The sequence below is a fragment of the Gossypium raimondii genome, chromosome 12 (genome assembly GCF_025698545.1).
Source record: "Gossypium raimondii isolate GPD5lz chromosome 12, ASM2569854v1, whole genome shotgun sequence".
Taxonomy (NCBI): domain Eukaryota; kingdom Viridiplantae; phylum Streptophyta; class Magnoliopsida; order Malvales; family Malvaceae; genus Gossypium; species Gossypium raimondii.
In genome coordinates, this window is record NC_068576.1 from 2,576,098 (window position 1) to 2,601,843 (window position 25,746).

Below are 25,746 nucleotides of genomic sequence, written 5' to 3' on the forward strand. Positions count from 1 at the left end.
ATGGCAGAGGCAAGTAATTTGACATTGTCTACGAGAGGGAAATTTAAATTTGCACTTATCCAACAGTTTTTACCTTCCAAAGTTGAACATCCTTTCCTTGCACATAGATGTCTCTACCTTTGAGAATGCCTTTCCAGGCCCAATAGTCAATTGGCTTAGGTTTGACAGATTCAAACAGGTAATGATTGCAATACTTAGCTCTTAAAACCATTGTGGGAAGATAGTTTTGACCTGTCATTATGTCTCACGTGATTTTTTAGTGTTAGCTCTTAAAATCTTAGTAGAAAAATAGTTTTGACTTGTTATCATGCGCCATACGATTTTTGAAAGAAAAATTTCATTGAAAATTTTAATCTTCCGAATTCTCAATCCTCCTAACAAAGGAGAGTCTCAATGACAAGAGTGAAGCTTTTATCATAACAAAGGAGAGTCTCAATGACAAGAGTGAAGCTTTTATCATCGGAGTTGTGTCCCTACCAAAAAGAACCAATGTTCTTATCAGTTTAATTGCAAATGTAATTTGGGGCCTTGAAGATAGAAAGGGAGTACAACAGAAGTGATGTCAAGGTAGATTTGATAAGGGTGAGTCTTCCACCCGATGATAGACACTTTGATTTCCATGAGGCTTGTTTATTTTACCTTGTAAATTAAGGTTTGGAAATTTTCCTTTTTCCTGTGAAGTCTCCCCAGTTCCAAACCTAAATATTTCCACGGTTGGTCAACTCTTTTTGCATTCAGAATACAGCTATACCATCTTTTGGCCATCAAGAAAGAGTTCAGATTTATCAAAATTGATTTGGAGCCCCGACAGGTAAAAAAAAAAAAATTTAAAAACAGTTTTGAAGGATCTGCGGATCTAATTAGAAGAGTTAAAAAGATAAAAGAGAGGATATTCATGCAGAGAACAAAAGGGGATCAACTTAACTCAGGCCTCTAACCGTAGTAAAGCTTTTAAAAAGTGAGCCATCCATTCTTTATAGGACAAGGACAAAAAAATTCATTTGACTTAAACTATAGGACTCGGCAGAATATATTTTGGGTGTTTTGCAACAGCACCAGTTCGGTCCAGCACTAATGCTAGATAGACAGCAACCTTTGCTCATTAACACACAATCAAAGGCCTATGCCTCAAGGACCATGAAAACTTTATTAAATTATGGATCCTGTAAAACCTTCCATCTATTTAAGCGCAAAAGCTTTTATGGATACGTGCACAGCAGTTTCCAGCATTTCCATCATGATTGGACGTGCTTCATGGCTGAAATAACTTCACTAATCGACACAAACTCTCGCCTCCTCTTCAGAAGTGTCTTGCCTAATTCAAGAGCCCGTTGCTCGCAATCTGCTCTTATGTTAGCTTCTTTAATTGATTCAAAATCCTCGACATGAGCAACACCTACAATTCTCCTGCAAGTTATTAGAAGATAGAAACAACATTAGAACTTACAAAATTCTTCGAGTTCATTAGATAAATTTAACAAAATAGGATCCTGCATGTCATTGTAGGTAGAAGAGACTGGTCCTATGATTGCTATTCAACCTGTAGAGGAAGACTCCTCTATCTGATTGCCAGAATTTTCTGACGACAAAGCCATTCTACAAAATTTTCAAGCTCAGGGTTCTGATCATAGAGGTTTCAAAAGTTACATCTCGTCAATATTTCCTAGTCAACTCAAGAATCTATTTCCTTTTACTATCAACAAAAAATTTACATGTCAAGGTTAACTGTTTAAGAGTCAATTAAGATAAAGTACAAGGTTGAGAATATAGGGTAAAAAGTCTAGAAGGCGGTGTTAATTCAAAGACATAAATATAACAGCAATGGACTGAAATGCAAGATTACAGACTACCATAAGACAGGTAAACACGGAATTATGAAGGCCAGGAACATAGAAAAAGTAGAGAACCTGGTAGAAAATCATTTCCTCACCTTATCATCTTAGCAGCACCAAACCCAAGAGTATCGTGGAACAATTCCTTCATATACTTTTCCTGTATAAGTTTCTGAAGCTCAGGATTGTTATAAATTGCAGGAAGATAAGCCTCCCCAGAGCCATTTTTGTGTTCATCCCATAGTGCGGTAAACTTTTGGTGGAAAAGATTCCAAGTATCCTCAATTGTCTTCAATATCCACTCTTTGTATGACTATGACAATATGAAATTCAGCAATGTCTATATAATACTTCGATATTTTTATAAAACAAAATAAACATTGCAAGTCTTCCAAAAAAAAACCTATATAAATGATGCTTCCTTAGCTTGTAAAGCAATATGTATGATGTATGAATGTGTACATACATGCTAACAAATATCTGGCAACTCCACCAAGAGTAGCTTGAGGTAAAATAATAGTGGTGATAGAACTTTATCTTGACCTACAACTTATGATACCACAGAGACCATATTTAACCATAAAATCGCAAGATATATGACAAGAATTTTCCATAATAAATTGAATGGCTAAACAAGATTCGAAAGCAGAAGCAACTCAGCTTCTAGCACCTATTAAAACAGTATAGATTAGGACGGAACTATAACTAAAGATGACATAAATTGAATGGCTAAACAAGATTCAAAAGCAGAAGCAACTTATCTTCTAGCACATACTAAAACAGGATAGACTAAGATGGAATTATAACTAAAGATGACAAACTAAAAAGACGAGTATACTGGAAAGTTCTCATTAAGCAATAAGAGAGGCAATCAAAGGCATACTTTTCTGTCATTCCCTTGACCAGCATGCCCATCTTGTGCAAAGAAAGCCAGAATCAAGTTTCCAATAAAAGCACCAATATCAAATCCCATTGGTCCATAAAATGCAAACTCTGGATCTATGACCTGAGTTGAATCAGGGGTAACCATTACAGAACTAGTATGGAGATCTCCATGTATAAGAGCCTGAGCTCTTTCACAGAACCTACATAAAGGGATGTTTAATAACTTGATAAAGCATAAAATGGCAGTTACAGAAGGTAGCATTAAAAGGAAAAGCAACCATACTTAGATTTCAATTCAGCTACTTCAATCTTCAATAGATTATCCTCCCGGACAGTCTCCGCATCACGGTCAAGATAAGGTGAAGTCCAACGGTTATATTCAGATACTTTATAGGGGTCAGAAAAAACAACCTGCTCAGTGAGCCTGCATAGTTCCACATTCCCACAAAATTCGGCCACTGCACAAAACATTGAATGTAAATGAATCAGCATCATATCTCGAAGCTTCTAAAAGCCATCAATACTAGAAAATAGCATTTCTTTAATCTAAAACAACACATATATACTTGCTCCAAACAGACTAGTAGAGGAAAAATGACAAAGCTTATCAGCAGAAATGCTCATTCTTCATATCCACAGGCATATAAAGAAGCATTTTTTTTCTTAATTCCATGAGTTCCCATGACTACTGGTATTAAAATCATATTCATGTCACTGCTAAAATTGCACTAAGAATTGACAAGATCCGTGGTCATGAAGATCTAAACATTGAATGGCTACTGAAGGAAGAAGCTATATGGTGATAGTTAGAAATAGATTAATATAATACCAGGCTTAAACATACACTTGCCATTTACTCAATGAATAAGAAAATATACTTTTCCCCTAGTAATCTTTGGTATATAGACATTATGGAGCAATCATTTGTCTGATATAACAGATAATAATAGCATCAGCAGCAAACTTTCTAAAGCTCTAATACAATTTCAAATATTGGATAGTAGATTATACAACACTCCCTAAACTACCAATAGTTTGATATGTTTCATCAAACTTGATGCATTCGGGCCCAAAATATAACAAGAAGTTTGTTATGAATCAATGTTGCAACCAAGAATTCCATAATATGTAGTTTTATTAGTGCACGATCTATATCTATATAAATCCTAACTTATGATCCCCAAATGTACTTGCAGTGACAGCATTCAAACTACACCAAAACCAAACTCAAAACATAAAAACACTGAGAAAGAAAATGCATGAGTCCGTTACCTGCACGTTTGTGCTCTGTGGTTGACCGATAGAGGAGAGATGTGCAGAAAAGAGTCTTGGCCATGTATTCTGACATATGTTCCGCCAACAAAGGATATTCAATCCCAGCAATTAACCCGTTTCTAAGGATTATATGGGGCGGCTCTAAATACCGCATTCCAATCAAGGACATGGTACGGTCAAAGTGATAAACTTCAGGAACATGTTCAGGGCATAACGCACCATGTTGTTTTAACGCCAACGCTTCGAAATATGCTCGTTCCTTAGTCATGGGCCAAGATTCCCCAATAAGTCGTACGTAGGGAAGTGCCTGTATTCGACATTTTACGCAAAAAATGGAATATCCCATTTCATAATTTCGAGTATTTAATGATTAAAAGGAAAAAGAAAAAAAAAAGAAGAAGAAGAAGCGAAACCTGCTTGATTACAAAAGAACCAGAAGGGGCAACGATGATGTAGACGAAATTAAGATTGCCATCTCCAACTTCCTTAATCTTTAAACCATCATAGTTGTCGACGATCTTCGATGACAAAGACGGCGTGGCTTTAATGTATTCGATGAGCGAGTTCTCGTCTAGTGGCCTGAACTCAGAAAACGCCATTGTTTTCCTTGTTTGAGGCAGTCCTTTTGAGGGGTTTTAAGAAGAAGTGAAGAAGCGATGTACAGAGATTTAAGAGAGAGGCGTGACTTAACTTCAAACGTTGGGACTGTAGACTGTAGAGTAAAAAGAATAAAAAGATTCGATAATAGCGTCGAAGATTTTTACAATGGGTAAGCCGATAGGGGATCAGTGAAGTAGGGCCGGGCAAGCTGGTCGTGAAATGAAAATGATTTGAATGAGACGCTTGCTTATCGGGAAACTACAGAGAAAATAGAAACTAACCCATCTAGGTGTGTAATGAAGAAAACAATAACATGTTAATTGTGAAATGAACTTGGACACGTTCACGGTCACGTTCATTTCCACTTAGGAAATTAAAACTTTTATTTTTTAAAGGTAGGTTTGCTGAGCGGTGGGACATGATGCGATGTGTTTAGTTTACTTTTTATCTCAAATTATCGTATTTAACCTCATTAACACCGTTGTTTTTGTACTAACCATAAATAAACACACCGTCCATCCAAACTCACCCTTAGATGTGGATGTTAAAACTTGATTATTACTGAATTTCGCATTTCTGACTTTGTTGAGGTTTATTTTTTTCTTTTTTCACTTGGGAGCAGTTTTTCCTTATTTATAAGTTACGATTCCTTTGATGTGACATGCTAGGAGTAGCTGGGTGTCATGTATATAATTGAGGACGACACATCGCCCCTTTAAGTTTGACACATATCCTAGACATGTCTTTAAGAAAAGATTCGCACCGAAGAGTAATCATATGTGTTCACGTGTCCTTCCTCTCAAGGTTGCGAGGCGTATCCGCATGCCTCCCTCGCGAGGTGCTAGTGTTTCACCTTACGAGGTTGCGAGGCATTCCATCATGTTGACCTCTCGAGATTGTGAATGTGTCAGTTACGGATCAAATTTCGGGTCACGGGTTATGAGGTAATCTATAACAACTTGTCTGTCACTTTGTTGAAGAAGAGTTATAAATTGACTTTTCTAATACACAATTGCAAGCATGATTCATGTAATTAAAGGCTTACTATGTAAGTTTTAAGCTTTAATTGTTATTTTCGTTGTTTTAACTGTTCGTTTCCTTAAAAAGTTTTATAAATTCAAATTTTAAAAAAAATTTCTAATCCCTGGATTGTATTTTATCATTGTCTTCCTAACAATTTACTTCCATGTCTCATCTTCTTAGTTTGACTTTATTTTCTTACAAACTTGCTTATTCATTTTGGCTTCCTTGGGTTTCTTCTGCAGTTTCAAGCAGATCTGGTTTAAGAATGGATTCACAAAATGAGAGGATAACTTATGAATATATAAATCACTCAATTTCTCTTTTATTTTTATCTTGGTTTGTTTATCTAATGCGGCTAGAGTTAGGATGGGTTGGGGTGGTAGAGGTGGTGGCCATAGTGGGCGTGGTAATCAGGGCAGTGGGTTTGGTTTAGAAAATGAGGGTGGCGGTCGCAAGAAGCGTCGCGAAGCATGTGTACCTGTAAAGAGTAACGTATACAATTGCATGACAAAAAAGGCAGAAATGGTTCGACATCTTTCCGTTCGGGGAATCAAATTGCCAAGCTTTGCTTTTAACTTTGAGATTGTTAAAGGGGAAAAGAGGTTGAACGATACCAAAGAAGGTTTATTGTTGCCTTTACATCTGTTAGAGGCGGGTTTTCATCTTCCTTTTCATCCTTTCTTTTGCACAGTTTTTAGGAGTATGGAATCGCACCAGGACAACTTGTTGGCTTTTCTTGATGGATATTGGTTGCGTATTTCATCGATTGTTGTCTATGGGATGAATTTCCCCTACAATTCATTGGAAATGTTGTATCTTTTCCCTCGAGAGGGATGCAAATCGATTATTAGGAATTGATCATCAAACCATCGGATTAACCGTTGCAAATACACAAGAGTAAAGAAAAAATTTAGAGAGAATTTTGATTACCCCATAAAAATGGTATCTTCCAAGTACTGATGTTTGTGTACAACGCCAACCCTTTGACTTTGAGGTCGCAGTTGTTCAATACACAAGGTTGTGTAAGGGTCGACTGAAGTCAAACATCATACTTCACGCTCAGATCAATACACCCCTTTGATGTTACACAAGGTTGTGTAACACCGATTTTTAGTGGTACTAGGATCGACAATTTTGGGACCCCATTTTTTGATGATCGATTCTGTAAATATTAATATTTAATACTTATGATATAGCATTATATTAAATTTCAGTATAAGAATATTCTTGATTGGATAGTTAATTAAGGTAAAATGACTAAATTGTAAAAGTAGTAAAAGTTAATCACTATAGAATTTCAATTACTAAAGGATTAAAATTATAATTCAACAAAGGCCTAAAATTGAAAATAAGCCATTTTAGACAATGGTGGACGATTTGGTGCGATTATGTTAAAAATAAAAATAAAAATATGTTAAAATTATAATTTTATTATATGTATATTAGATAAAATTAAAGAAAAAAACATTTCTTTCATTTGCTTTCATCTTTATCACGAACTCAAGAGGAGAAATAGGGGTTTTTATGTTTCAATTTCATCTATCAATTGGTAAGTAATTCTTAGTATGTTTCTTGTAATTTTTATGTTTTTAAAATCTTGGGAGCTTGATTTAGCTAGCCCAATGATTAAATTGTGAAGCTGTTAAAGTTTCCAAAAGTTTCCGTTGTTGAATCTTGAAGCTCTTGGTACTAAATTGCTAGATTTGAAGCTTAGATATGAAAAAGGACTAGTTTGTAAAGTGAAATTTGTTACTTTTGAACATAGGGACTAAAATGTAATAATTTTGATTTTGGCATGAATTTTCTATAATAGGTTTTGGTTGTCTATAAAAGGATGAAATTGAGATCAATTTCGATATCAAAGCTCAAATTTGAAAGTTATGGAAAATTTGATTTTAAGGCTAAATTGAATAAAATGCAAAAGTTAAAGGAATATTTGATAAATGAAATTAAACTGATATATGATTATAATATGTTGTTGTGGAATGTTTGGAATTAATAGTTTGAAATTAATTGCTATATAGATTAGGATTTGACTCAAGTCAATGATAATTGGGAAAAGGAAAAATTATTGATTAGTCCCTACGATTGCATCTAATCTGTTGAATTTGTCAAGTAAGTTCATATGGTATAATTATGTTTTGATCTTTATGTATATTATAATGTAACTACCTATAATTGTAAATAACTTTGATTTAATTACAATTTAGTACAAAATGAGTGTGATTTAGATTAAATTGAAAATAGATAAATATGACCTTGTACGATGAAAATTGCCCTGATGAAATTTCATAAATGCATCCTATACAAGGTTACAAGTTAATTTCCGATTATACCAAGCTCTAGCATTTTTTGCAGACTCGAAGATATATGTGACACAGATTTAGCCAAAACAGGTAATTTTTTGTCACTTTATAGGTTTAGCGTGGACTGGTAACCTTACATGTATTTATAACTCTGGCCAATCTATTTGATGTGTTAATATAAAGGTTAGCTCAAACGGGTAACCTAACACGATCTTACGCTCAACTAGGATGAGCCTTTTTTAATACTTGTGTAATTGAGTTGTTTACTAAGTTTCATCGGGTAATTCAATTAATACGAAAGGTGAAATGGAAATGAGATGTGTTGTGCATAATTTTCAAAGATATCATAGTGAAAGATCTAATGTCAAGTTTGAATATTTATTTATTTATGAATGAGTTGTGGTTAGATTGAATATGAATATAACTCACCTTGTTGTAATTGTGCTTTATTGTACTAGGTAAACTTGGTTATACATGTTAGTTTTACATATGTACTTGCTATTTGAGGTAAGTTAATTGTTATATACATATGAGCTTACTAAGTGTCCCACCCTAAAAATTGAGCTAGTAGAATCGGGTTAGAAAATCGGGGGTTAGTGAACAAGGAACTGTACTTAGGTTAGATAATTAAATAATTAGGAATAATTAAATAAAATAATTAGAATTAAAATTTTGGGTTAAGAAATTGAAATTAAGTTTTTGGGAATTAATTTGGGAATTAAGTTTTTGGGAAATAATTTAGAAAATATGTTTTAATTGAACAAAGGTCCTATTTGAGAAATGGAAGAAACTGGAGGTGGTTAAATGGTCAATAACCCAATTTTTAAAAATTAGTTGCCTATTTAACAACCCTCACTATCCCTTTCCTCTCATCTTCTCCAATCATTCAAAATTTTCTCGAACACCAAATTAAATCTTTTCTCCCAAAATTGATTCATCCTTTTTGAATCTTAAGCTTCTTAAACACAAATTCCTCTTTCAATTTCAAAGAATAATCGGGTTTCATCCTCAATTTCTCAAGACATCTCTACATGTTTTAGCTCAAGTTCATTTCATAGCTCATCGATTTTGCAAAATTCAGGTGAGATACTAACTTTTTATGATTAAAATAAGTAATTTGTTATTTCAATTCGAGATTTAAATGATTTAATCAAGATTTCAATAGATCAAGTGAGATTTTACGTTGATTTTTGGCTTGAAAATGCTGGATCTCGTATTACTTGGTTGAGTTTTAGTTTTGAACTGATTTCTAACTCATTTTGAGCTAATTGGATGGTTTTTAACCTTGATTTAACAAATCCTTTGGTAATTTAAACAAATTGAGCGTTTCCCTCTTCTTGATGTTCATATAAGCTTAATTTTTTCGAAAAAATTATATCCCTATAATTAAATAAATAAATGGTTTAGATCTATAATTAGGTGATATTTAGGAGGTATGAAGTTGAAATCTAAGCTTAGAAATGAGATTTGAGTGGTTAAATATCTATTTTGGCAAAACTACCTAAGTTTTCAGTATTGAAGTTAGTACGTTGTGATCTGTGATTTTTGAGGGATTTAATAGTGTTTTATGTTGTTTATAATGTCTTCATATTATGTTTAATGTGTATGTGAAGTTTCAACTCAATTGGGAGCCTCCACAAGCAAGGACAAAGGCAAGCAAAAGCTTACTTGAGCTTTGTTGTACAAGCAAGTTGCTAAGGTGAGTGGTCTTGTGTGCTATATTGATGTGAAAATCAATTAGTTAAAGGGGACTTAGGTGGTCTAATCATCTAATCTAAGTCCTTAATTAAAAAAAAGTCATTATCACTTTTGTTTCACCATCTTCCATCGAAAGTACAAAAGAAAACAACCAGAACACCTTTTTTTGAAGCTCCAAGCATTCAACCTTTGCACGGTTAGTGTATCAGAGTTCATAAATTTTATATCTTTTAGATTGTGGTAACTTGATTTAGCTAATTTGGGTTCTTTTCACAAAATTGTTAAAGTTTTTAAAAGTTTTTGTAATATCCTGAAAATTTCTACTAAAATACCCCAAAAACTACTACAGTAAGAAATTAGGTATCCTTGATATAGTAAAATAAGGAAATAAAGTGACAAAATGGAAATTTTGAGTTATGGCAACATTGAGAAGTATATTATGACATATTAATTCAAGAAAAGATTAAATCACAAAAGTGAGAAAAGTTTTGTAGCCAAAGAGTAAATACTCAAAATTTGAGGGGTTAAAATGTAAATATGAAAAATTTAAAGGGTCAATATTCTAAATATTTTAAGGGTGGAATAATCGAGAAACTAAGGAAAATAGATGAATTAGGACCAAATTGAAAAGGTGAAGAATTTTGAGAGGACTAAATCGTAATTTTACCAAATTAAGTAATGACCCAAGGATGGAATTTTAAAAGATTATGAAGGGCAAAATGATCAATTAGAGAGAGAGATAACTCTATAAGGTAATGATGATGTTGGTGATATTTTTATTTAATTAATTAGATAAATGTTATTTAATTAATATTTTATTAAGATTTTTAGTATTATTTTATTATTAAATGATTAATATAAAAGGGAGGAAAGATGATGAGAAATCATCATCTTTTCCATGCATTTCACGTTAGAAGAGAAGAGAAGAAAGAAAGTTTTGCTTTATTTACAATTTGGTCATTTCACCAAAAATTCACCATTTTCACTTAGAAATCAAAAGAATTTTCATATCCATCAAGAGAGAAAGATAACAAGGAGACTATGGGAAGCTAGAATATCAAGTTGGATTCAAGAAATAGAAGCTGGAGGAGAGAGAAAATAAAGTTAAATGTTGAAACCAATAGGACAAGGTAAGAACATTGAGCTTTCAATATATTTTTAAGTTTGATATTATTGAAAAGCATGGAAAAGATGTTATAGTAGAGTTTTCTTATATAAATTCTTATGTTCTTGATATATTAGTGAAGAGAAATAAGTGAAAGTGATGGGAAATATTATAGAGAAAGGGAATAAGGAAGTTATAAACTTAGTAAACAATATCTTGCACTAAAATAGTTTTGGACAACAATGAGAGGTTAATTTTGAAAAATCACCATAAATTGTGGAAATCAATTTAGAGTATGAATAAAATATGTAATTAAATCTTATTGAGTCTAGTTTCTCATAAAAGAAACGGTGTAAGTAATGGAATTGTAAATCATGAGTTATAATAAATTTTGTGAGATAAGGTTAGAATGATTTGGGTTCCCTATTCTAAATTTGGAAAATCATAAAAATTGGATAAAAATTATTATGGGCTTAAATTTATATGTATAAAATCTTGAATGAGTCTATTTTCGAGAGAAATAAGCAGGAACATCATTTGAATTTTGTATGAGGAGATAAATAAATTTTTTAGTGAATAAGGGTCAAAACTGTCAGACAGCAGAATAGGGATGACTTTAAAGAATAAAATGTACTTATTAGCTAAACCAAAAATTCTGAAAATTTTATGGTAAGAATATATGTGAGTCTAGTTTCAGGGAAAATTAATGGAAATTTTATGGTAAGAATATATGTGAGTCTAGTTTCAGGGAAAATTAATGGATCTCAATTTGGAGTTCTGTAGCTCAAGATATAAATAATTTAGTGACTATGACTCAAGTGGATAGCTTTGAATGAATATATAAATAAATGGTGAAATTATAGATAATGCTACATATAAGCATGTTATATGCATTAAGGATGTGGAATGGATAGGAGGAGGAGGGATTATTCAACTAGCATGAGTTTTCATTAAAAATGGTCAATTTGCATGTTTTAGGTTCAGGGACTAAATTGAATAAAAGTAATACTTTAAGGGTAAATTGGTAAAAATATCAAAAAATGACCAAATTGTATGAAATGAATTGTTTTATTATTTAAATTAATACATTGAATGAAATATTAATTTAGATCAAGATTGGGTGGAAATTTGAGGAAAATAGAAAATTGCCAAAATGTCCCTGAATTTTGATACTTCTGCAATTTAGTCTAGTAAGTTCGTGTAACTTGAATTATATTCTTAAATGCTTGAAATGTATGTTATTGGTGTGAATATGATTTGAATGTTAATTGTATGAAAATTGATGAAACATTGATATATTTGATAAAAAGAAGAATAATGCATTGAGTGGATGTATGAATGTTTATCACACTATCCATTAATTCTATCGGTAATTTTGGATGTTTTGGTTCTGGTTATAATGGCATGTATAAGTTAAATTGGCCAACGTTAACTCATTAATGTTTTGATTTTGACTGGTTATAAATATGAATGTTTGATGAAATGAAATGTCTGTAAATTAATTTGTGAACTCCGTTAATGCTCTATAATCCTATTCTGGAGAAGGATACGGGTTAGGAGTCATATAAGGATGTAATTGTAAATGGATTATAGAACGGTGCTCTAATGTGAAAGTTATGATTGTTTCGGTTTTAGGGCCTAAATTGAATAAAATGTGAAACTTTCGATAACTTTTGAAAAATAAAAAATTTACATGTCATAAGGATGAAATAGGATGTTATAAGGTATTTGAAACTAATAAATTGAAATGAATTCTCTGTATAGATCAAAATTTAACTCAATCGGTAAAAAATTAAGGAAATGGAAAAATTACGAATTAGTCATTGACACTTTGCTTACTGTTGTTTTTGTCTGGTAAGTTCATATGGTATAGTTATAAATGCAAATGTAATATATATACTTGAATTATGAATTTATAATATGTGAATGTACTTTGAATTGTATACAAAATGGTACAAAAATGTGACAAATTGACTGAATTGTAAAGAATTAATCTGACATGTAAAACATGCTCGGATGAACGTATGTGTAACACCCCGAACCTGGCTCAGGAGTTTCAACCAAGTTCCGAAAATCACATTAGTCACTGGAGTGACACTGACCAGAAACAATACACTTACACTCGAATAATCAGTCAATTCACATTGTGAATCATTCATACCAAATTTAGAAACCAATTACATAAAATCATGTTCATGCAAACACAAACATAACCATACATAACCTATGAACATGCTTTTTCTAATCGAAACTTACACTACAAGTCAAAAAGGCAAAATAGTAATTTTAGCATCACACAAAACCGAAAACCATATTCAATCAATATTATCCTACCACACTTGACTTTGACATACTATGCTATTTCATAGTCGGCTTAGCCAATTCAATTTGTAATATAAAATTAACCAAGTGAAAATTAATCCCATTATGCATACTTCATTTACCTAAATTTAGTCTTGCTTACTAATGCTCATAATGTTTCCCTAACCATCCATCGACTTAAAACGTGTCATTAGGCATGAAAAACAATCGTAAGCCAATTATGCACATAATCAAACATATTACCCCACATACATATCGAATTACCACAATCCATAGATCAAAATCCAAATGAACAATAAAACCTAACATCCTTATTATACTAACCAAATATATTAAAATATCAAGTCAAAAACATTAACAACAAAATACCTAAATGAGTGTCCCCATGCCACCATAAAACAAAAAATGTACCAAAAATTTAATTTTAATACAATTTTGGCTTCCAAGACTTTCAATAATCCCCCAACGTCGTTGTCCTCTATCTGATATCAACTGTCTCTTGAAAATCAAATAAACTCAAACAATAAGCTTACTAAGCCTAGTGTGGCCTCAAGGTGCACACAATGCACACACAATCATATTAGCCGAGACATGCTCATTATTTATGTGCAACCAATATTAATCATATCATACTCAATTTGACATTACGTCATGCTCAATTATATAGATATCAATTTAAAACATGTTTTTCAATATACAACAAAGCAACACTTCTAAGACACTTCTGAATGTCCTATATCATGCCAACTATATCAAATGGTTTTCACATGTATACAAGATTATTTATTCAATCCAATCATTTTCAAATCCAATCATGCATATGTATCATCATACACATATTACGTACAATGACTTACTCACATCATTATGCTTCACTTATTTATCTCAACACAATTAGAATCGACAAGTATGCACTTAACATATCATTGACACTTAATCAGCACAACACACAAATGCAAAGTATTAGGCATTGACATATACCAATGGTAGCAACCTTAATGCACATCAATCATATATTTTCGGCCACCAAATGAGCATTTCAAATGTACTTACCATACTTACCATTAAAGGCACTATTTAAGCCATTTGTACCAACTAACATTTCACACATTAGCATACACTTAAGCACATAATCTCAATAGCAAACACACTAATTTTAGCACCATAACCTACTCAAAATAGTAGGTAAAGACATACATCAATTCGTGTATGCCTCGATTATCGATCGCCTAATTCACTTTTGCTTTTCCTTTGTCAATTTCGGTTGTCGGCCTTTCGAATTCCATTTCTTGAAAACAAAATTAATTATCACTCATTAGGATCATAATATCATCATTGGAATATAAAAATTACATCAAAATCATCATTTTCCCTAAATTCCCTAAACTAGCTTAAAGTGTCCATTTTAAGCAAATCTCAAACCACTTGTTTTAAAGCTCAATTCAAGCTTCATTACAACCTCAATTAAAGATTAGAAGTCATTAATTACACAACTGACCTTGGAATGCTACCTACCCAATTTTAAAGAAGATTTTCTAATAGGTTTTTCAATTGACTATCAATTCAGCCATTTTGAGTTAAAAATAAGTTTTTGCACCCTTTTTCATTATAAAATAAAGCTAAAAACACTTTAAAACTAAAGAATTATCAAGAAATGAAGATTTTACCATTCAAACTTAAAGAAAATTTAAAACATTTGGATGTTTTTTATTTAAAACATAAAATCAAAATTGTAAAGGTTGAAAAAGAATGGAAATCAACTTTAAAAACTATCTATTACTTCAATTGTAAGTTTGGAGATCAAATCGGGAAGAGTCTTCAAAATTTCATGACTCAAGATAGTTTAAATTGACGAAAATCATTTCTAGGTGAAATTGATGGTTATTTTGAAGAGAAAAGGCATTTTTCTTGGTTTAGGATGTTTGTTTGGTGAGAAATTTGAGAGAAAATGAAGAAAAAAACTAAGTTGGCTAAGGTGTTTTAGTAACCATCGGTATGGGGGGAAGGAGAAGGTAGTTTGGCTCCAATTTTAAAAAGTGAGGTATTTACTTCTTAAAGAAAGAAACTTTCACCTATTTTCAAATAGGTCCCTACGATTAAAATTGGCCAAAATTGATGTAATTTGATTCAATTTAATCCCTGATTTCAATTCTAACCTCACATAAGCTAATCCAAAATTCTAATTACTACTCTCTAATTCAGATTTCCCTTACTCAGATTTTCCAAATTCATATTTTCTTTTCTTCCACTTAATCATGTTTATTTTTCTTTCTTTCTAACCTCTAGTCTAGACTTTGGAGCGTTGTAACACCCCTAACCCGTCTTCATTCTTGGATTAGGGTTACAGGGTTGTATCAAGCAAAACAAAACACTTAACTACACAACAGAAACAATTATACAAATTTAATGCTAACATATAATCATTGAATCTAATCATGGAAAAAGTACACTTATGGGCCTTAAATCGAGTCTATGAGGCCCTTAAAATAATTTGAGAACATTCCTAGATCAATTTGAAATAAAACAGAAAAATTTGGAAAAACTTAGAAACAAGGGTCACACGACCATGTGACATAGCCCAGACCGTGTGAACATTTGAAGTATGGACCCACGACTGTGTCCTAGCCCGTGTGGATATTCGAAATAAAGCCACATAACCGTGTCCCAACTCATGTGTCCACCTAACCAACTTTCTTTTATGATATTCTGAAATCTAGGGCATACGCATAAAAATACATCACAACCTTTTCAGATCAAATTCTATACAGATATCTCTGAAACCATATTCGAAACACAATTAGACTTAGCAAATTTAATAAAAATCAATTTACCATTCTAACATTTCCAATCAATTAGTTTTTATAGGCAATTCATTACAGCATCATAAATACTAAGCTAATATGTTCCTAAGATAATGTTAAATTTATTAGAAAGGAAAAAACATCAACATAAGAGTCGCAACCCTAAATTCTCAGTAATACTGTTTGCAAACCAATTCAACAATGACATTTTAACCTAAATGGTTCATTACTTTAACAAAATATTCACGTGACACGACTCGTAAAATCTTTCTATTACTAACTTAGTGCATATAAATGTGTCTCAACTCAGAGCCAATTAATACATGTACTAAAACATCGAAGATAGGAAAAATACCAGCAATAACATCAAGAACTGAGTCTTCATGCTTACTCTGATAACATAAATTCCAATAAGAAGTCAAGTTTTAAATCAAACCATTATGTCTTTTGTTTCGCTTCTATTGACTCTTATTGTGTCTCAAATTTCTAGTAGTCTGGCTTTCGTAGAAGTAACAATAGGTTTTGCATTCTGATTTATGTTCAAATCAGCTCAATATGATAGTTTTTCTTATAATGATCTAGAGATCCTCAAATAAAATAGAACCTGTCTTTCTATCTACATATCTCAGAATGATTCCATCCACAAAGGTTACATTCAAGTTTACTTACATTTCTAACGCTACTTGCATTGGCTACTAAAGTCATCGGTGGTCTCATATTACTCTGTTTCATTCCATCTCTGCTAGAAAACCATGATGACACTGAAAACGATTATTAAATTCCTCTTTTTTCTTTGACGAGGAAGCAAATAACGTTCTAAATACATTTCTTTTATTGAAGGTTCGAACTATCGTCTCGCTCTGTTTCTTGTAATTACAACTTATTTCATCTTCTGAGCTCGTTTCGATAAAATTACTAAGTTAGGAAATTCAATTGCACCAACAAATATTTTGATCACATCATTGAATCCATCTTTGAATAAGTTCCTGATTAACATTTAAATTTTAACCCCTAATTATTTTTATCGAATTTTTGTTGATTTTCCAAAGTCAAAACAGGGGAACCCGAATTCATTCTGACCTTATCTCACAAAATTTATTATATCTCACGATTTACAATTCTGTTACGTACATTGTTTCTTCTAGGAGAAACTAGACTCAATAATATTTAATTCCATATTTTTTTCATCATCTAACTCGATTTCCACAATTCATGGTGATTTTTCAAAGTTAGCCTACTGCTGTTGTCTAAACAGTAAGTAATTTTAGCTTTTCGCCGAATCCCATTTTCTGTATTTCGGGTACACATTTGGTTTCAGTTTGACGTGTAGGCACTCCCAAGACACTCAGAACCTAGAATTGACATTCCCAAACATAGATTTAGATTTTAAACGAGTTTTTAAAATGCGAATATGAATGACCATAGCGCTAATCAAGCGACCAATGCTTACCCCAACACCCTTAGTGATTTCAATTACGAGGTGACACGAGGAAGACTCCGCTCTTCTCGATTGTCTTCTGTCCAAAATAGAAAATCACAACCTTCAATAGGTAATCGAATGCCAAAACTACAATAACTTAAGCCACTTACCAAATGGGGAAAAACACAACGATCAAATAGAATCTCGAACAAGGAGACACGTCTTGGTCAAAACAATAAAAGGAAGAAAAAGGGATTTGCTAACACTAAAAGAAAGAAAAACGACAGAGGAGAATTCGGCAGGGAGAATAGAAGGGAAAACATGCAGATTTTTTGACAGAATATCTGATAACCACCCTTAATCCCTTATTTTTCTCCTAAAAACAATCCACCACACTCTCACTATCTTTAAAACTCCCCAAAAACCGTCCACCACATTCCCTCATCAACAAAATTCAAACTTCACTCAAACACTTCAATATTTTACTTCCCTTCAAACTCTCCCATGGCACAGATAACAAAAAAAATAACTCTATTGCATGCACAATGATTCAAACTCAAGACCACCAATATATTAGCACTTCACCAAACCAGCAGGCCCATTCTGTTATATTCTTAAAGCCTACTAAACAAGAGTGAGACTTTATTCAGAAAAATTCCAAAATTTTGCCAAAGGCATGGCTTGAACTTGGGACTTTATACACACACCTAGAACACCTAACCACTAAAGCAGACAGATATTTATGTCATATTATTACACAAAAAAAAATATACATTTTTAGGGCGTTACACGAAATGATCCTAAAACAAGCCAAAGGACTAACCTTTTCTTGCATAATAAACCATAACGTTCCAATCATTTTCATATAACCAATACACTTTAAAGCATACCAAAACCAACCAACTTAGGTGCCTAACCAATATGCCATCAATTGATACCATAATTCAACACATCAATTTGACTCAATTTAGTATTCAAGTTCATTCATTAAGCATAATTCATATATATATATCAAATAACCATTTCAAAGCATACCATTCAACCCTATGTTACCTACTTTCATATGAGCATACATAAATGTCACCTACCATATTTTTACATGTTTATTTGCAATATATCAAATAAAAACATTAAGGCACATATGAGATTGGCACAAACTCAAAACAAACTAAGTTATCAAATCAACATTCAAGCTTTATTACATGCCAAAACGCACTCATATCATTTAATCTAAATGTCTATACAATATACCCTCATTAATACCACAATTTAATATCCAAATCAATTTAAATCCAATGCCATAAATTCATACCTTAAACTTATGTCACATATATACGATTTAACCACATCATTCCCACTTCAATGAACCAAAATCTATCTAAATCTCAAGGCATTCACAAGTGACCAAAATGCATACTTACATATTTACATTTATAAACCAACATCAAGGCATATAGGTAAATAAACTTAAACCAAAACACATTGATAAAAAAACATAAAAACTCCTAGTACATGCCATTTATAGCCATTATCCAAAACAATCAAAACTACTAATATGACGAATGGATAGTGTGATTGTGCTCCTACGCGATTCCAATCGATTGAGCTTCCAATGATCTACAAAACAAAGAAAAATAACTATGTAAGAAACTAATGCTTAGTAAGCTCGTATAAAGGAAACTTAACTTACCGAACATTTTAATTTAAACAACCAAGCAAAAATTCGTTATGTCATAAGCCAACTTTTCGTTCCTATACACACCACTTCACAAGGTTAGTTGGTATAACATTGTATATATAATTTCAATCAAACCATGGTATAAAGCATATCTAACATTTCACTTTCAAAATTCATCACTCTTACATATATACTAAACCATCTTTTCTTTTGAATTACACATCTCATTATAATCCATATCACTACTAAAAAATCATAGTTCGTTTCATGCAATCACATAGCCTTTAAAGCTTTATTTACCCGTTGAATAAAATGAATCAACCTTGAATACTCGAAAAATACTCATATAACCATTTAATTCTCTAAACACGCCACAAATATAAATAGATAACATATTTATAGGCATATGAAACATATAATTACACCAAGGCATTAATATTCATTATCAAACTATACTAACCAAAATATTCATCTCATATAATTCAATATTCACAATGGCTCAGACCAAAGCAATTCATGCTTCCATACATGTACATATATACACAAACGTATTATTATACATAAATCCAACTCAAAGAGTAATTTAACATTTAAACATAAAATTTCATGGTCCGTTGAACTATAGCAAATTGACTTGAATACTTATGTTTCCCCCAAAACACACCAGAGCACATCGAAATGAGGCACTGTAGTGCAAATACAGAGGCACTGAAGTGAAAATAAAGACACCAAAGTGAAAACAGAGGCATCGAAGTGAGATCCAGTACAAGTGCGCGTACTAACCCTATTGATATGCCAATAGTATCCCAACCATTTGCTATGTTCAACCGAGCATTGTATTTAAATTCATAATATCAAGAAATCAACCATTCAAAGACACTTCTTATTTTTGTACACATACTATAAATCTCTTACATTCATTTCAATATTGTGCAACCACAAGATTTACCACTACCAGATATTCACTTTCCATTTGTACTTAATTGCAACATTTAATAATTTACAAGTAAACAATGATATTTCACATTTATTTCATTTAACTAACAATTAATATACATTATCATAAAGAAACACACATATATATTGTTTCCATACGAACTTACCTCAATAATTACAGTTGTAAAAACGAAGCCGACGACTAATCCGACATATTAGCTTTTCCTCAGTTTAGATCCGTTTGATTCGTTTTGTGATCTAAATAATAATTTTTCATTCAATTAAATCATTCAAATAAATTAAAATAATTAATTTAAATTATAACCCTTATTAATAAGAAATTTACAAAATTACCCTCAATGTTTTACCTTTTATGCAATTTAGTCCCTAAACTCGAAACTTGCAATTTAACCACTTTTAATTAAAATTCATGCTAGCTAATTTTCCTTAGTCTTATAATATCCAATATTTTCCTCATTTCACATAATTCACATTGAATTTTACTATTTTAGTAATTTAATCCTAAACACTAAAATCATCAAAAATCACTTAACAAAATACTTATGTTTACCAACTATACTTAATAATCTATCAATTAAATTCAAAACACACTTAAACCATTCATGGTAATCCCTGAAATTTTAAAAATTTTACAACTTAACCCCAAACTAGCTAAATTAAGTTAATATGATAACAAAAACATAAAAATAATTAAAAATTAACCTAAAAAATATAACCATACACTAGGGAGAGCTTACTTGTCACAGGGTTAGATCTTTCGTCTCGTGATCCATATGGCCTTAGGTAATCCGTTCGCCCAAATTCGCCTAAGTCAGTCTTTACTCAAGTGAGGATTCCTTAAGAACTCCTCCAAGGCACCAATTTGTATAGCGGAAGTGATTTATACCAAAAGAAACAACAAAGAATAATAGAAAGAACGCACACAAGGTGTTTGAGTAAATGCTCTCAATATTCTTTTATTCACAAAGAATAATGAAACAATGAATGAAGTGAGTATAAATAAGGGGGAGGCTCTCTATTTATAGTTGAGCTCCTCCAAAAATGACAGTCAAGATTACAATACATCGACGGACGAGATTCATCCTATCCTTTAAATCATGGGATTTACAAGATATGTCATATCAAATCTAATCTAATCTTTACAAGATATGATTCTATCAATCTTCTAAGATTAGCTATCAAAATAGCTTAAGTTGTCATATCTTCATTATCGGGCCAACCAGGCTTTAATTTGACAGGCTTCTCCAACAACTTACAAAATCGGGCTAGTTCTTGTGAGCCAAATAATCCTCATTTACACAATAAACCTCTATCGGATGCATTTGGTGCAATGGTCACGGGCTTTGAACTGCGGCCCGTGACACTAGGAAGAGCTTGCCGGAACCTCTCACCTTTAACAATGGTGACATTCGGCTAAAGAAGAAGAATATAAATGATAAATTTTGTTTTTTTATTTTTGTTTAATATACTTAACTTACTTTTACTTTATTATTTTATTAAATTATAACATATTAATTAATTAAAATAGGTCCAACCGTGCATACTCTTTCCTATTATGGTATTATTGCCACATAAACCCTTATAACTATCCTTACTTAACTATTTAACACCTTTAACTAATAAACATCAAAATTTTCTTCTTTTACAATTCAGTCATTTTAATTAATTAACTATTTAAACATTAAAATTTCTTAATCAAATTTTAATATAACCCTAATAACACTCCATAAATATTTAATAAAACATTTACGGGCTTGATTTATAGAAACAAGGTCCGATACCTTATTTTCTAAAATCACTTGACTTTATGGGCATACTTCTTGAACCTAATTATTTTTTCAATTAAAAAATCATTAAATCAAATTTTAACTTAATTCTATATTTAGCTTGATCTCAGGGGGTACAGATCCATAATAGGCATATAGAAATTATTGTACGTCAAATAACATCAAAAATTAATATTTACAAACTCACTCATCGAATTTTTGGCTTCGAAACCACCGTTTCTGACACCACTGAAAAATGGGTTGTTACAAGTGTGATAGTAAGAAATGATAGAATACAAATGGCATGTCAATAGAGTTAATTGCGCACTGGTACCGAATATGTGTAAAAGATGATACAGAGTAAAAGATTGTACAGATATATCATTGATTACACCGAAATCCAACATTTGTTGCGGATTACCAAGATGTATGTCTCTATGGAGGCCTCAGTGTTGTGGAGGGATGAAATGTTGTATGATACATAAGCTTATGGGCCTTGCACTTTAGTGTTTTAGTTTGGTGTAGTTATTACTTTGATGAGTAAACTGGTGTGGTATAGTTATTCGCATATTCGCATCGATTCATTACAATTCGTCGAGCTAAACGACTAATGAAAAAGGGAAATGACATAATGATGATATGTGTTTTGATTAAAAATGTTTACATGTGATTGGAATGATGTAAATGGTATATAGTTGATGATTCTGGTTAAGTGGCACTGACTTGAACTATATGTAAATATTGAATTGTTATAAGACTCGGCATTTGATGAACTCACTTTATTGTTGTGAAATGTTATAACATGAAAATTGTGTAGTTAACTAGTTCGATATGTTAATTATGAATTGATGTGAGTTTTCTATTTTTAAAACCTATGAACTTACTAAGCATTCGAAATGCTTACTCTATTTCGTTGTCTGTTTTCATAGTGTTCATTTTGTAGAACGTGTTGATCAGATCGTCTCGGAGCTCATATTATTTAGCCTTTGATTTGGTAGTCTTTTACTCGTTCTGGACTCAGTTATATGGCATGTATATACGTAATGTTATATATTTATGTGTAACTTGAATGATGGTGCTATGGATCTTAAATGTGGTTTGACTTGGAATGGTTATATGTTATGTACACAAGTATGAATGTTAGCAATGTGTTAGTGTCACGGGGATAGACCTTTCGTCTCGCAAACCGTGCGGCCATAGGCGATCCGTTTGCTCCAAACTCGCCTAAGTTAGCCTTTACGCCCAAAAGTGAGGATTCCTTAGAACTCCTCCAAGGCACCAATTTGTATAGCAGAAGCGATTGTGCCAAAAGAAGCTACAAAAGAACAACAGAAAGAGCGCTCGCAAAGTGTTTGAGTAAATGCTCTCAATTCTTATTCACAAAGAATAATGAAACAATTCAGGAGTGAGTACAAATGAGGGGGAGGCTCTCTATTTATAATTGAGCTCCCCCAAAACCGACGGTCAAGATACAATTACATCGATGGATGAGATTTAACCATATCCCCTAAATTTAGGGATTTACAAGATAAGCCTTATCAAATCTAATCTAATCTTTACAAGATATAATTCCCTCTATCTTCTAAGATTAGTTACCATATTAGCCTAAGTTGCCATCTCTTCGCTATCGGGCCAACCAGGCTTCAATCTGACAGGCTTGTCCAATATCTCTTTGAATCGGGCCAGTTCTTGTGGGCCAAATGATCCCCATCTGAGCAACAGACCTCCATTGGATGCATTTGATGCGCTGGTCACGGGCTTTGAACTGCGGCCCGTGACATTAGGATATGGTTGATGCATATGATTGTTAAAGTTGGTAATGAAAAGTTTGAGTATTTGAGGAAAGTGAATTGTAATGACCCAAAATTCACAAGCATCGGAAAAGTACATTATCGGGCCTCCGTCTTAGTAAACTGAGTCATAAAAAATTAATTAATTAATTATTTGAAGTAATTATGAGTTTAGTTGAGTGCTTAATTAGGTATTAATTATAATAATAAAATTTCAAATATCGACCATAATCTTTATAAATCACTTAAACTAAATATATACATATTTATAAAGATTATGGTCGATATTTGAAATTTTATTATTATTAAATAGATTAAGTTATAGTAATACAAACCGTGATTTTCTTGAGTTTACTCCTCGATAATCTTCTCTTTTCCCTTCCGTGCCGATGCTTCTGGTTCTTTGCTAGCTACGAAAATAATAATAATTTATACTATTAATTTCAGCACTAATTATCATAAATAATTGAATTTCTATTCAATTTCTCCCTTATTCTCAATTTAATCCTAACTAAGTTCACTTACTTTCATAATTCAATTCACACTCTATTTTTTTCAAATTTCATCCAAACTCAAATGTAACTATTAAAATTTCAGCATATTTTTCATAATTTCAAATTTCCTCAATTTAGTCCTTAAAACATAAAACTTATAGTTTCTTTTACAATTTAATCCCTTTATCAATTCTAACTTAAAATTCATTCAATTAAATCCCTAATTCAACAATTTATTCAACATGAACAATGCTTAAAAACCTATGAACCTACAAAATATCAACTTAATTCTATCAAAACTTTTTTAAAACTTCTAAAACATCAAAATTAAAAGAAAATGGCTTAATTGACTTACCAAATTGAACTGCAAGCTTTAAAACCCTATTTTCCTTTTTCTTTCTTTTTCTTCTTTCTTTCTTTCTTTTCCCTGTTTCGTTTGTTATTCTGTTTCTTTTCTTCTATCTTTTGTTTCTTTCTTTCTTTATTTTACTTACTTTTTACTTTATTATTATAATAATAACAATAATATAATATCTTTTAACTTAAATCTTTAAACAACTAAATATTTAATTTACAATTGTACCAATATTATTTTTACACATGTCTAGTTTTATTACTATATATTTGTTGCAATTTAATTTGTTTTATAACATAATAATTTAATAATTTAATAACATATTTTAACACATAAAAATCTTAGCTTATGCCGCCTAATCTTAAAATTTTCTTCCAAGGCGATACTTTAATGAATACTTTATTTCCAACTGAATATTCAATATATTGTCGTTTCAAATCTTTATAAGATTTCTGTCTGTCGAATGCGGCTTTCAGTCTATCTTTAATCTTTTTAACTGTTTCCTCCGTCTCTTGAATCAATTCCGACCCTATTACTTTTCTTTCATTCAATTTCGTCCAACATATCGGTGATTGACACCTTCGACCTTATAGTGCTTCATATGGAGCCATTTGAATACCAGATTGGAAACTATTATTATAAACAAATTCTGCTAGTGGCAAATATCGTTCCCAACCTGACTCAAATTCGATAATACAAGCTCTCAATATATCTTCCAAAATCTGAATTACCCGTCCGGATTGTCTATCAGTTTGTGGATGAAATGCAGTACTAAAATTGAGCCGAGTTCCCAGCGAATCATGTAATTGCTTCCAAAATCTCGATGCAAACCGAGGGTCCCGATCTGAAATTATCGATACTGGAATGCCATGTAATCTAACAATTTCCCGAATATAAACTTCGGCAAGCTTCTGTAGTGACCAATCGGTTCTGACTATAAAGTGAGCAGACTTTGTGAGTCGATCGACTATTACCCAAATGGCATTTTTTTACTTACCGACAATGACAATCCCGTAACAAAATCCATGGTAATACAATCCCATTTCCACTCTGGAATAGTAATGGGCTATAACAAACTTGTCGGTACCTGATGTTCTGCTTTTACCCGCTGACAAGTCAGGCATTTACCAACATACTCGACTATATCTTTCTTCATCCCTGGCCACCAATACCGTTCTCGTAGATCACGATACATCTTCGTTACACTAGGGTGCAAAGCAAAAATACTATCATGTGCTTCTCGGAGAATCAGCTTTTTAATCTCAGAAGTAGCTGGAATACAAATACAGTTCCGAAATCTCAAACAATCATACTCATCAATACTAAAATTTTCCACCGTACCATGCTGTACCATTTCTCTTTTCTTCATCAACTTTTCATCTTCTAGCTGTGCTGCTCTGATTTGATCAAACATCACTGGTTTAGCTTTTAATTCAGCT

The 25,746-nt window shown here is 32.0% G+C and overlaps 1 protein-coding gene across 1 annotated transcript; it reads right to left on the reverse strand.

Moving 5' to 3' along the window:
• Positions 1-915: 915 nt before the first annotated feature.
• On the reverse strand, positions 916-4,849 carry LOC105762791 (methylthioribose kinase). The gene is made up of 6 exons (XM_012580693.2): positions 4,406-4,849; positions 3,990-4,299; positions 3,001-3,175; positions 2,716-2,917; positions 1,931-2,145; positions 916-1,407 (listed from the first exon to the last, which is right to left on the reverse strand). Exons 1-6 carry the CDS (start codon positions 4,589-4,591, stop codon positions 1,236-1,238), a joined length of 1,260 nt encoding a protein of 419 aa, XP_012436147.1. The 5' UTR covers positions 4,592-4,849; the 3' UTR covers positions 916-1,235.
• Positions 4,850-25,746: the final 20,897 nt, after the last annotated feature.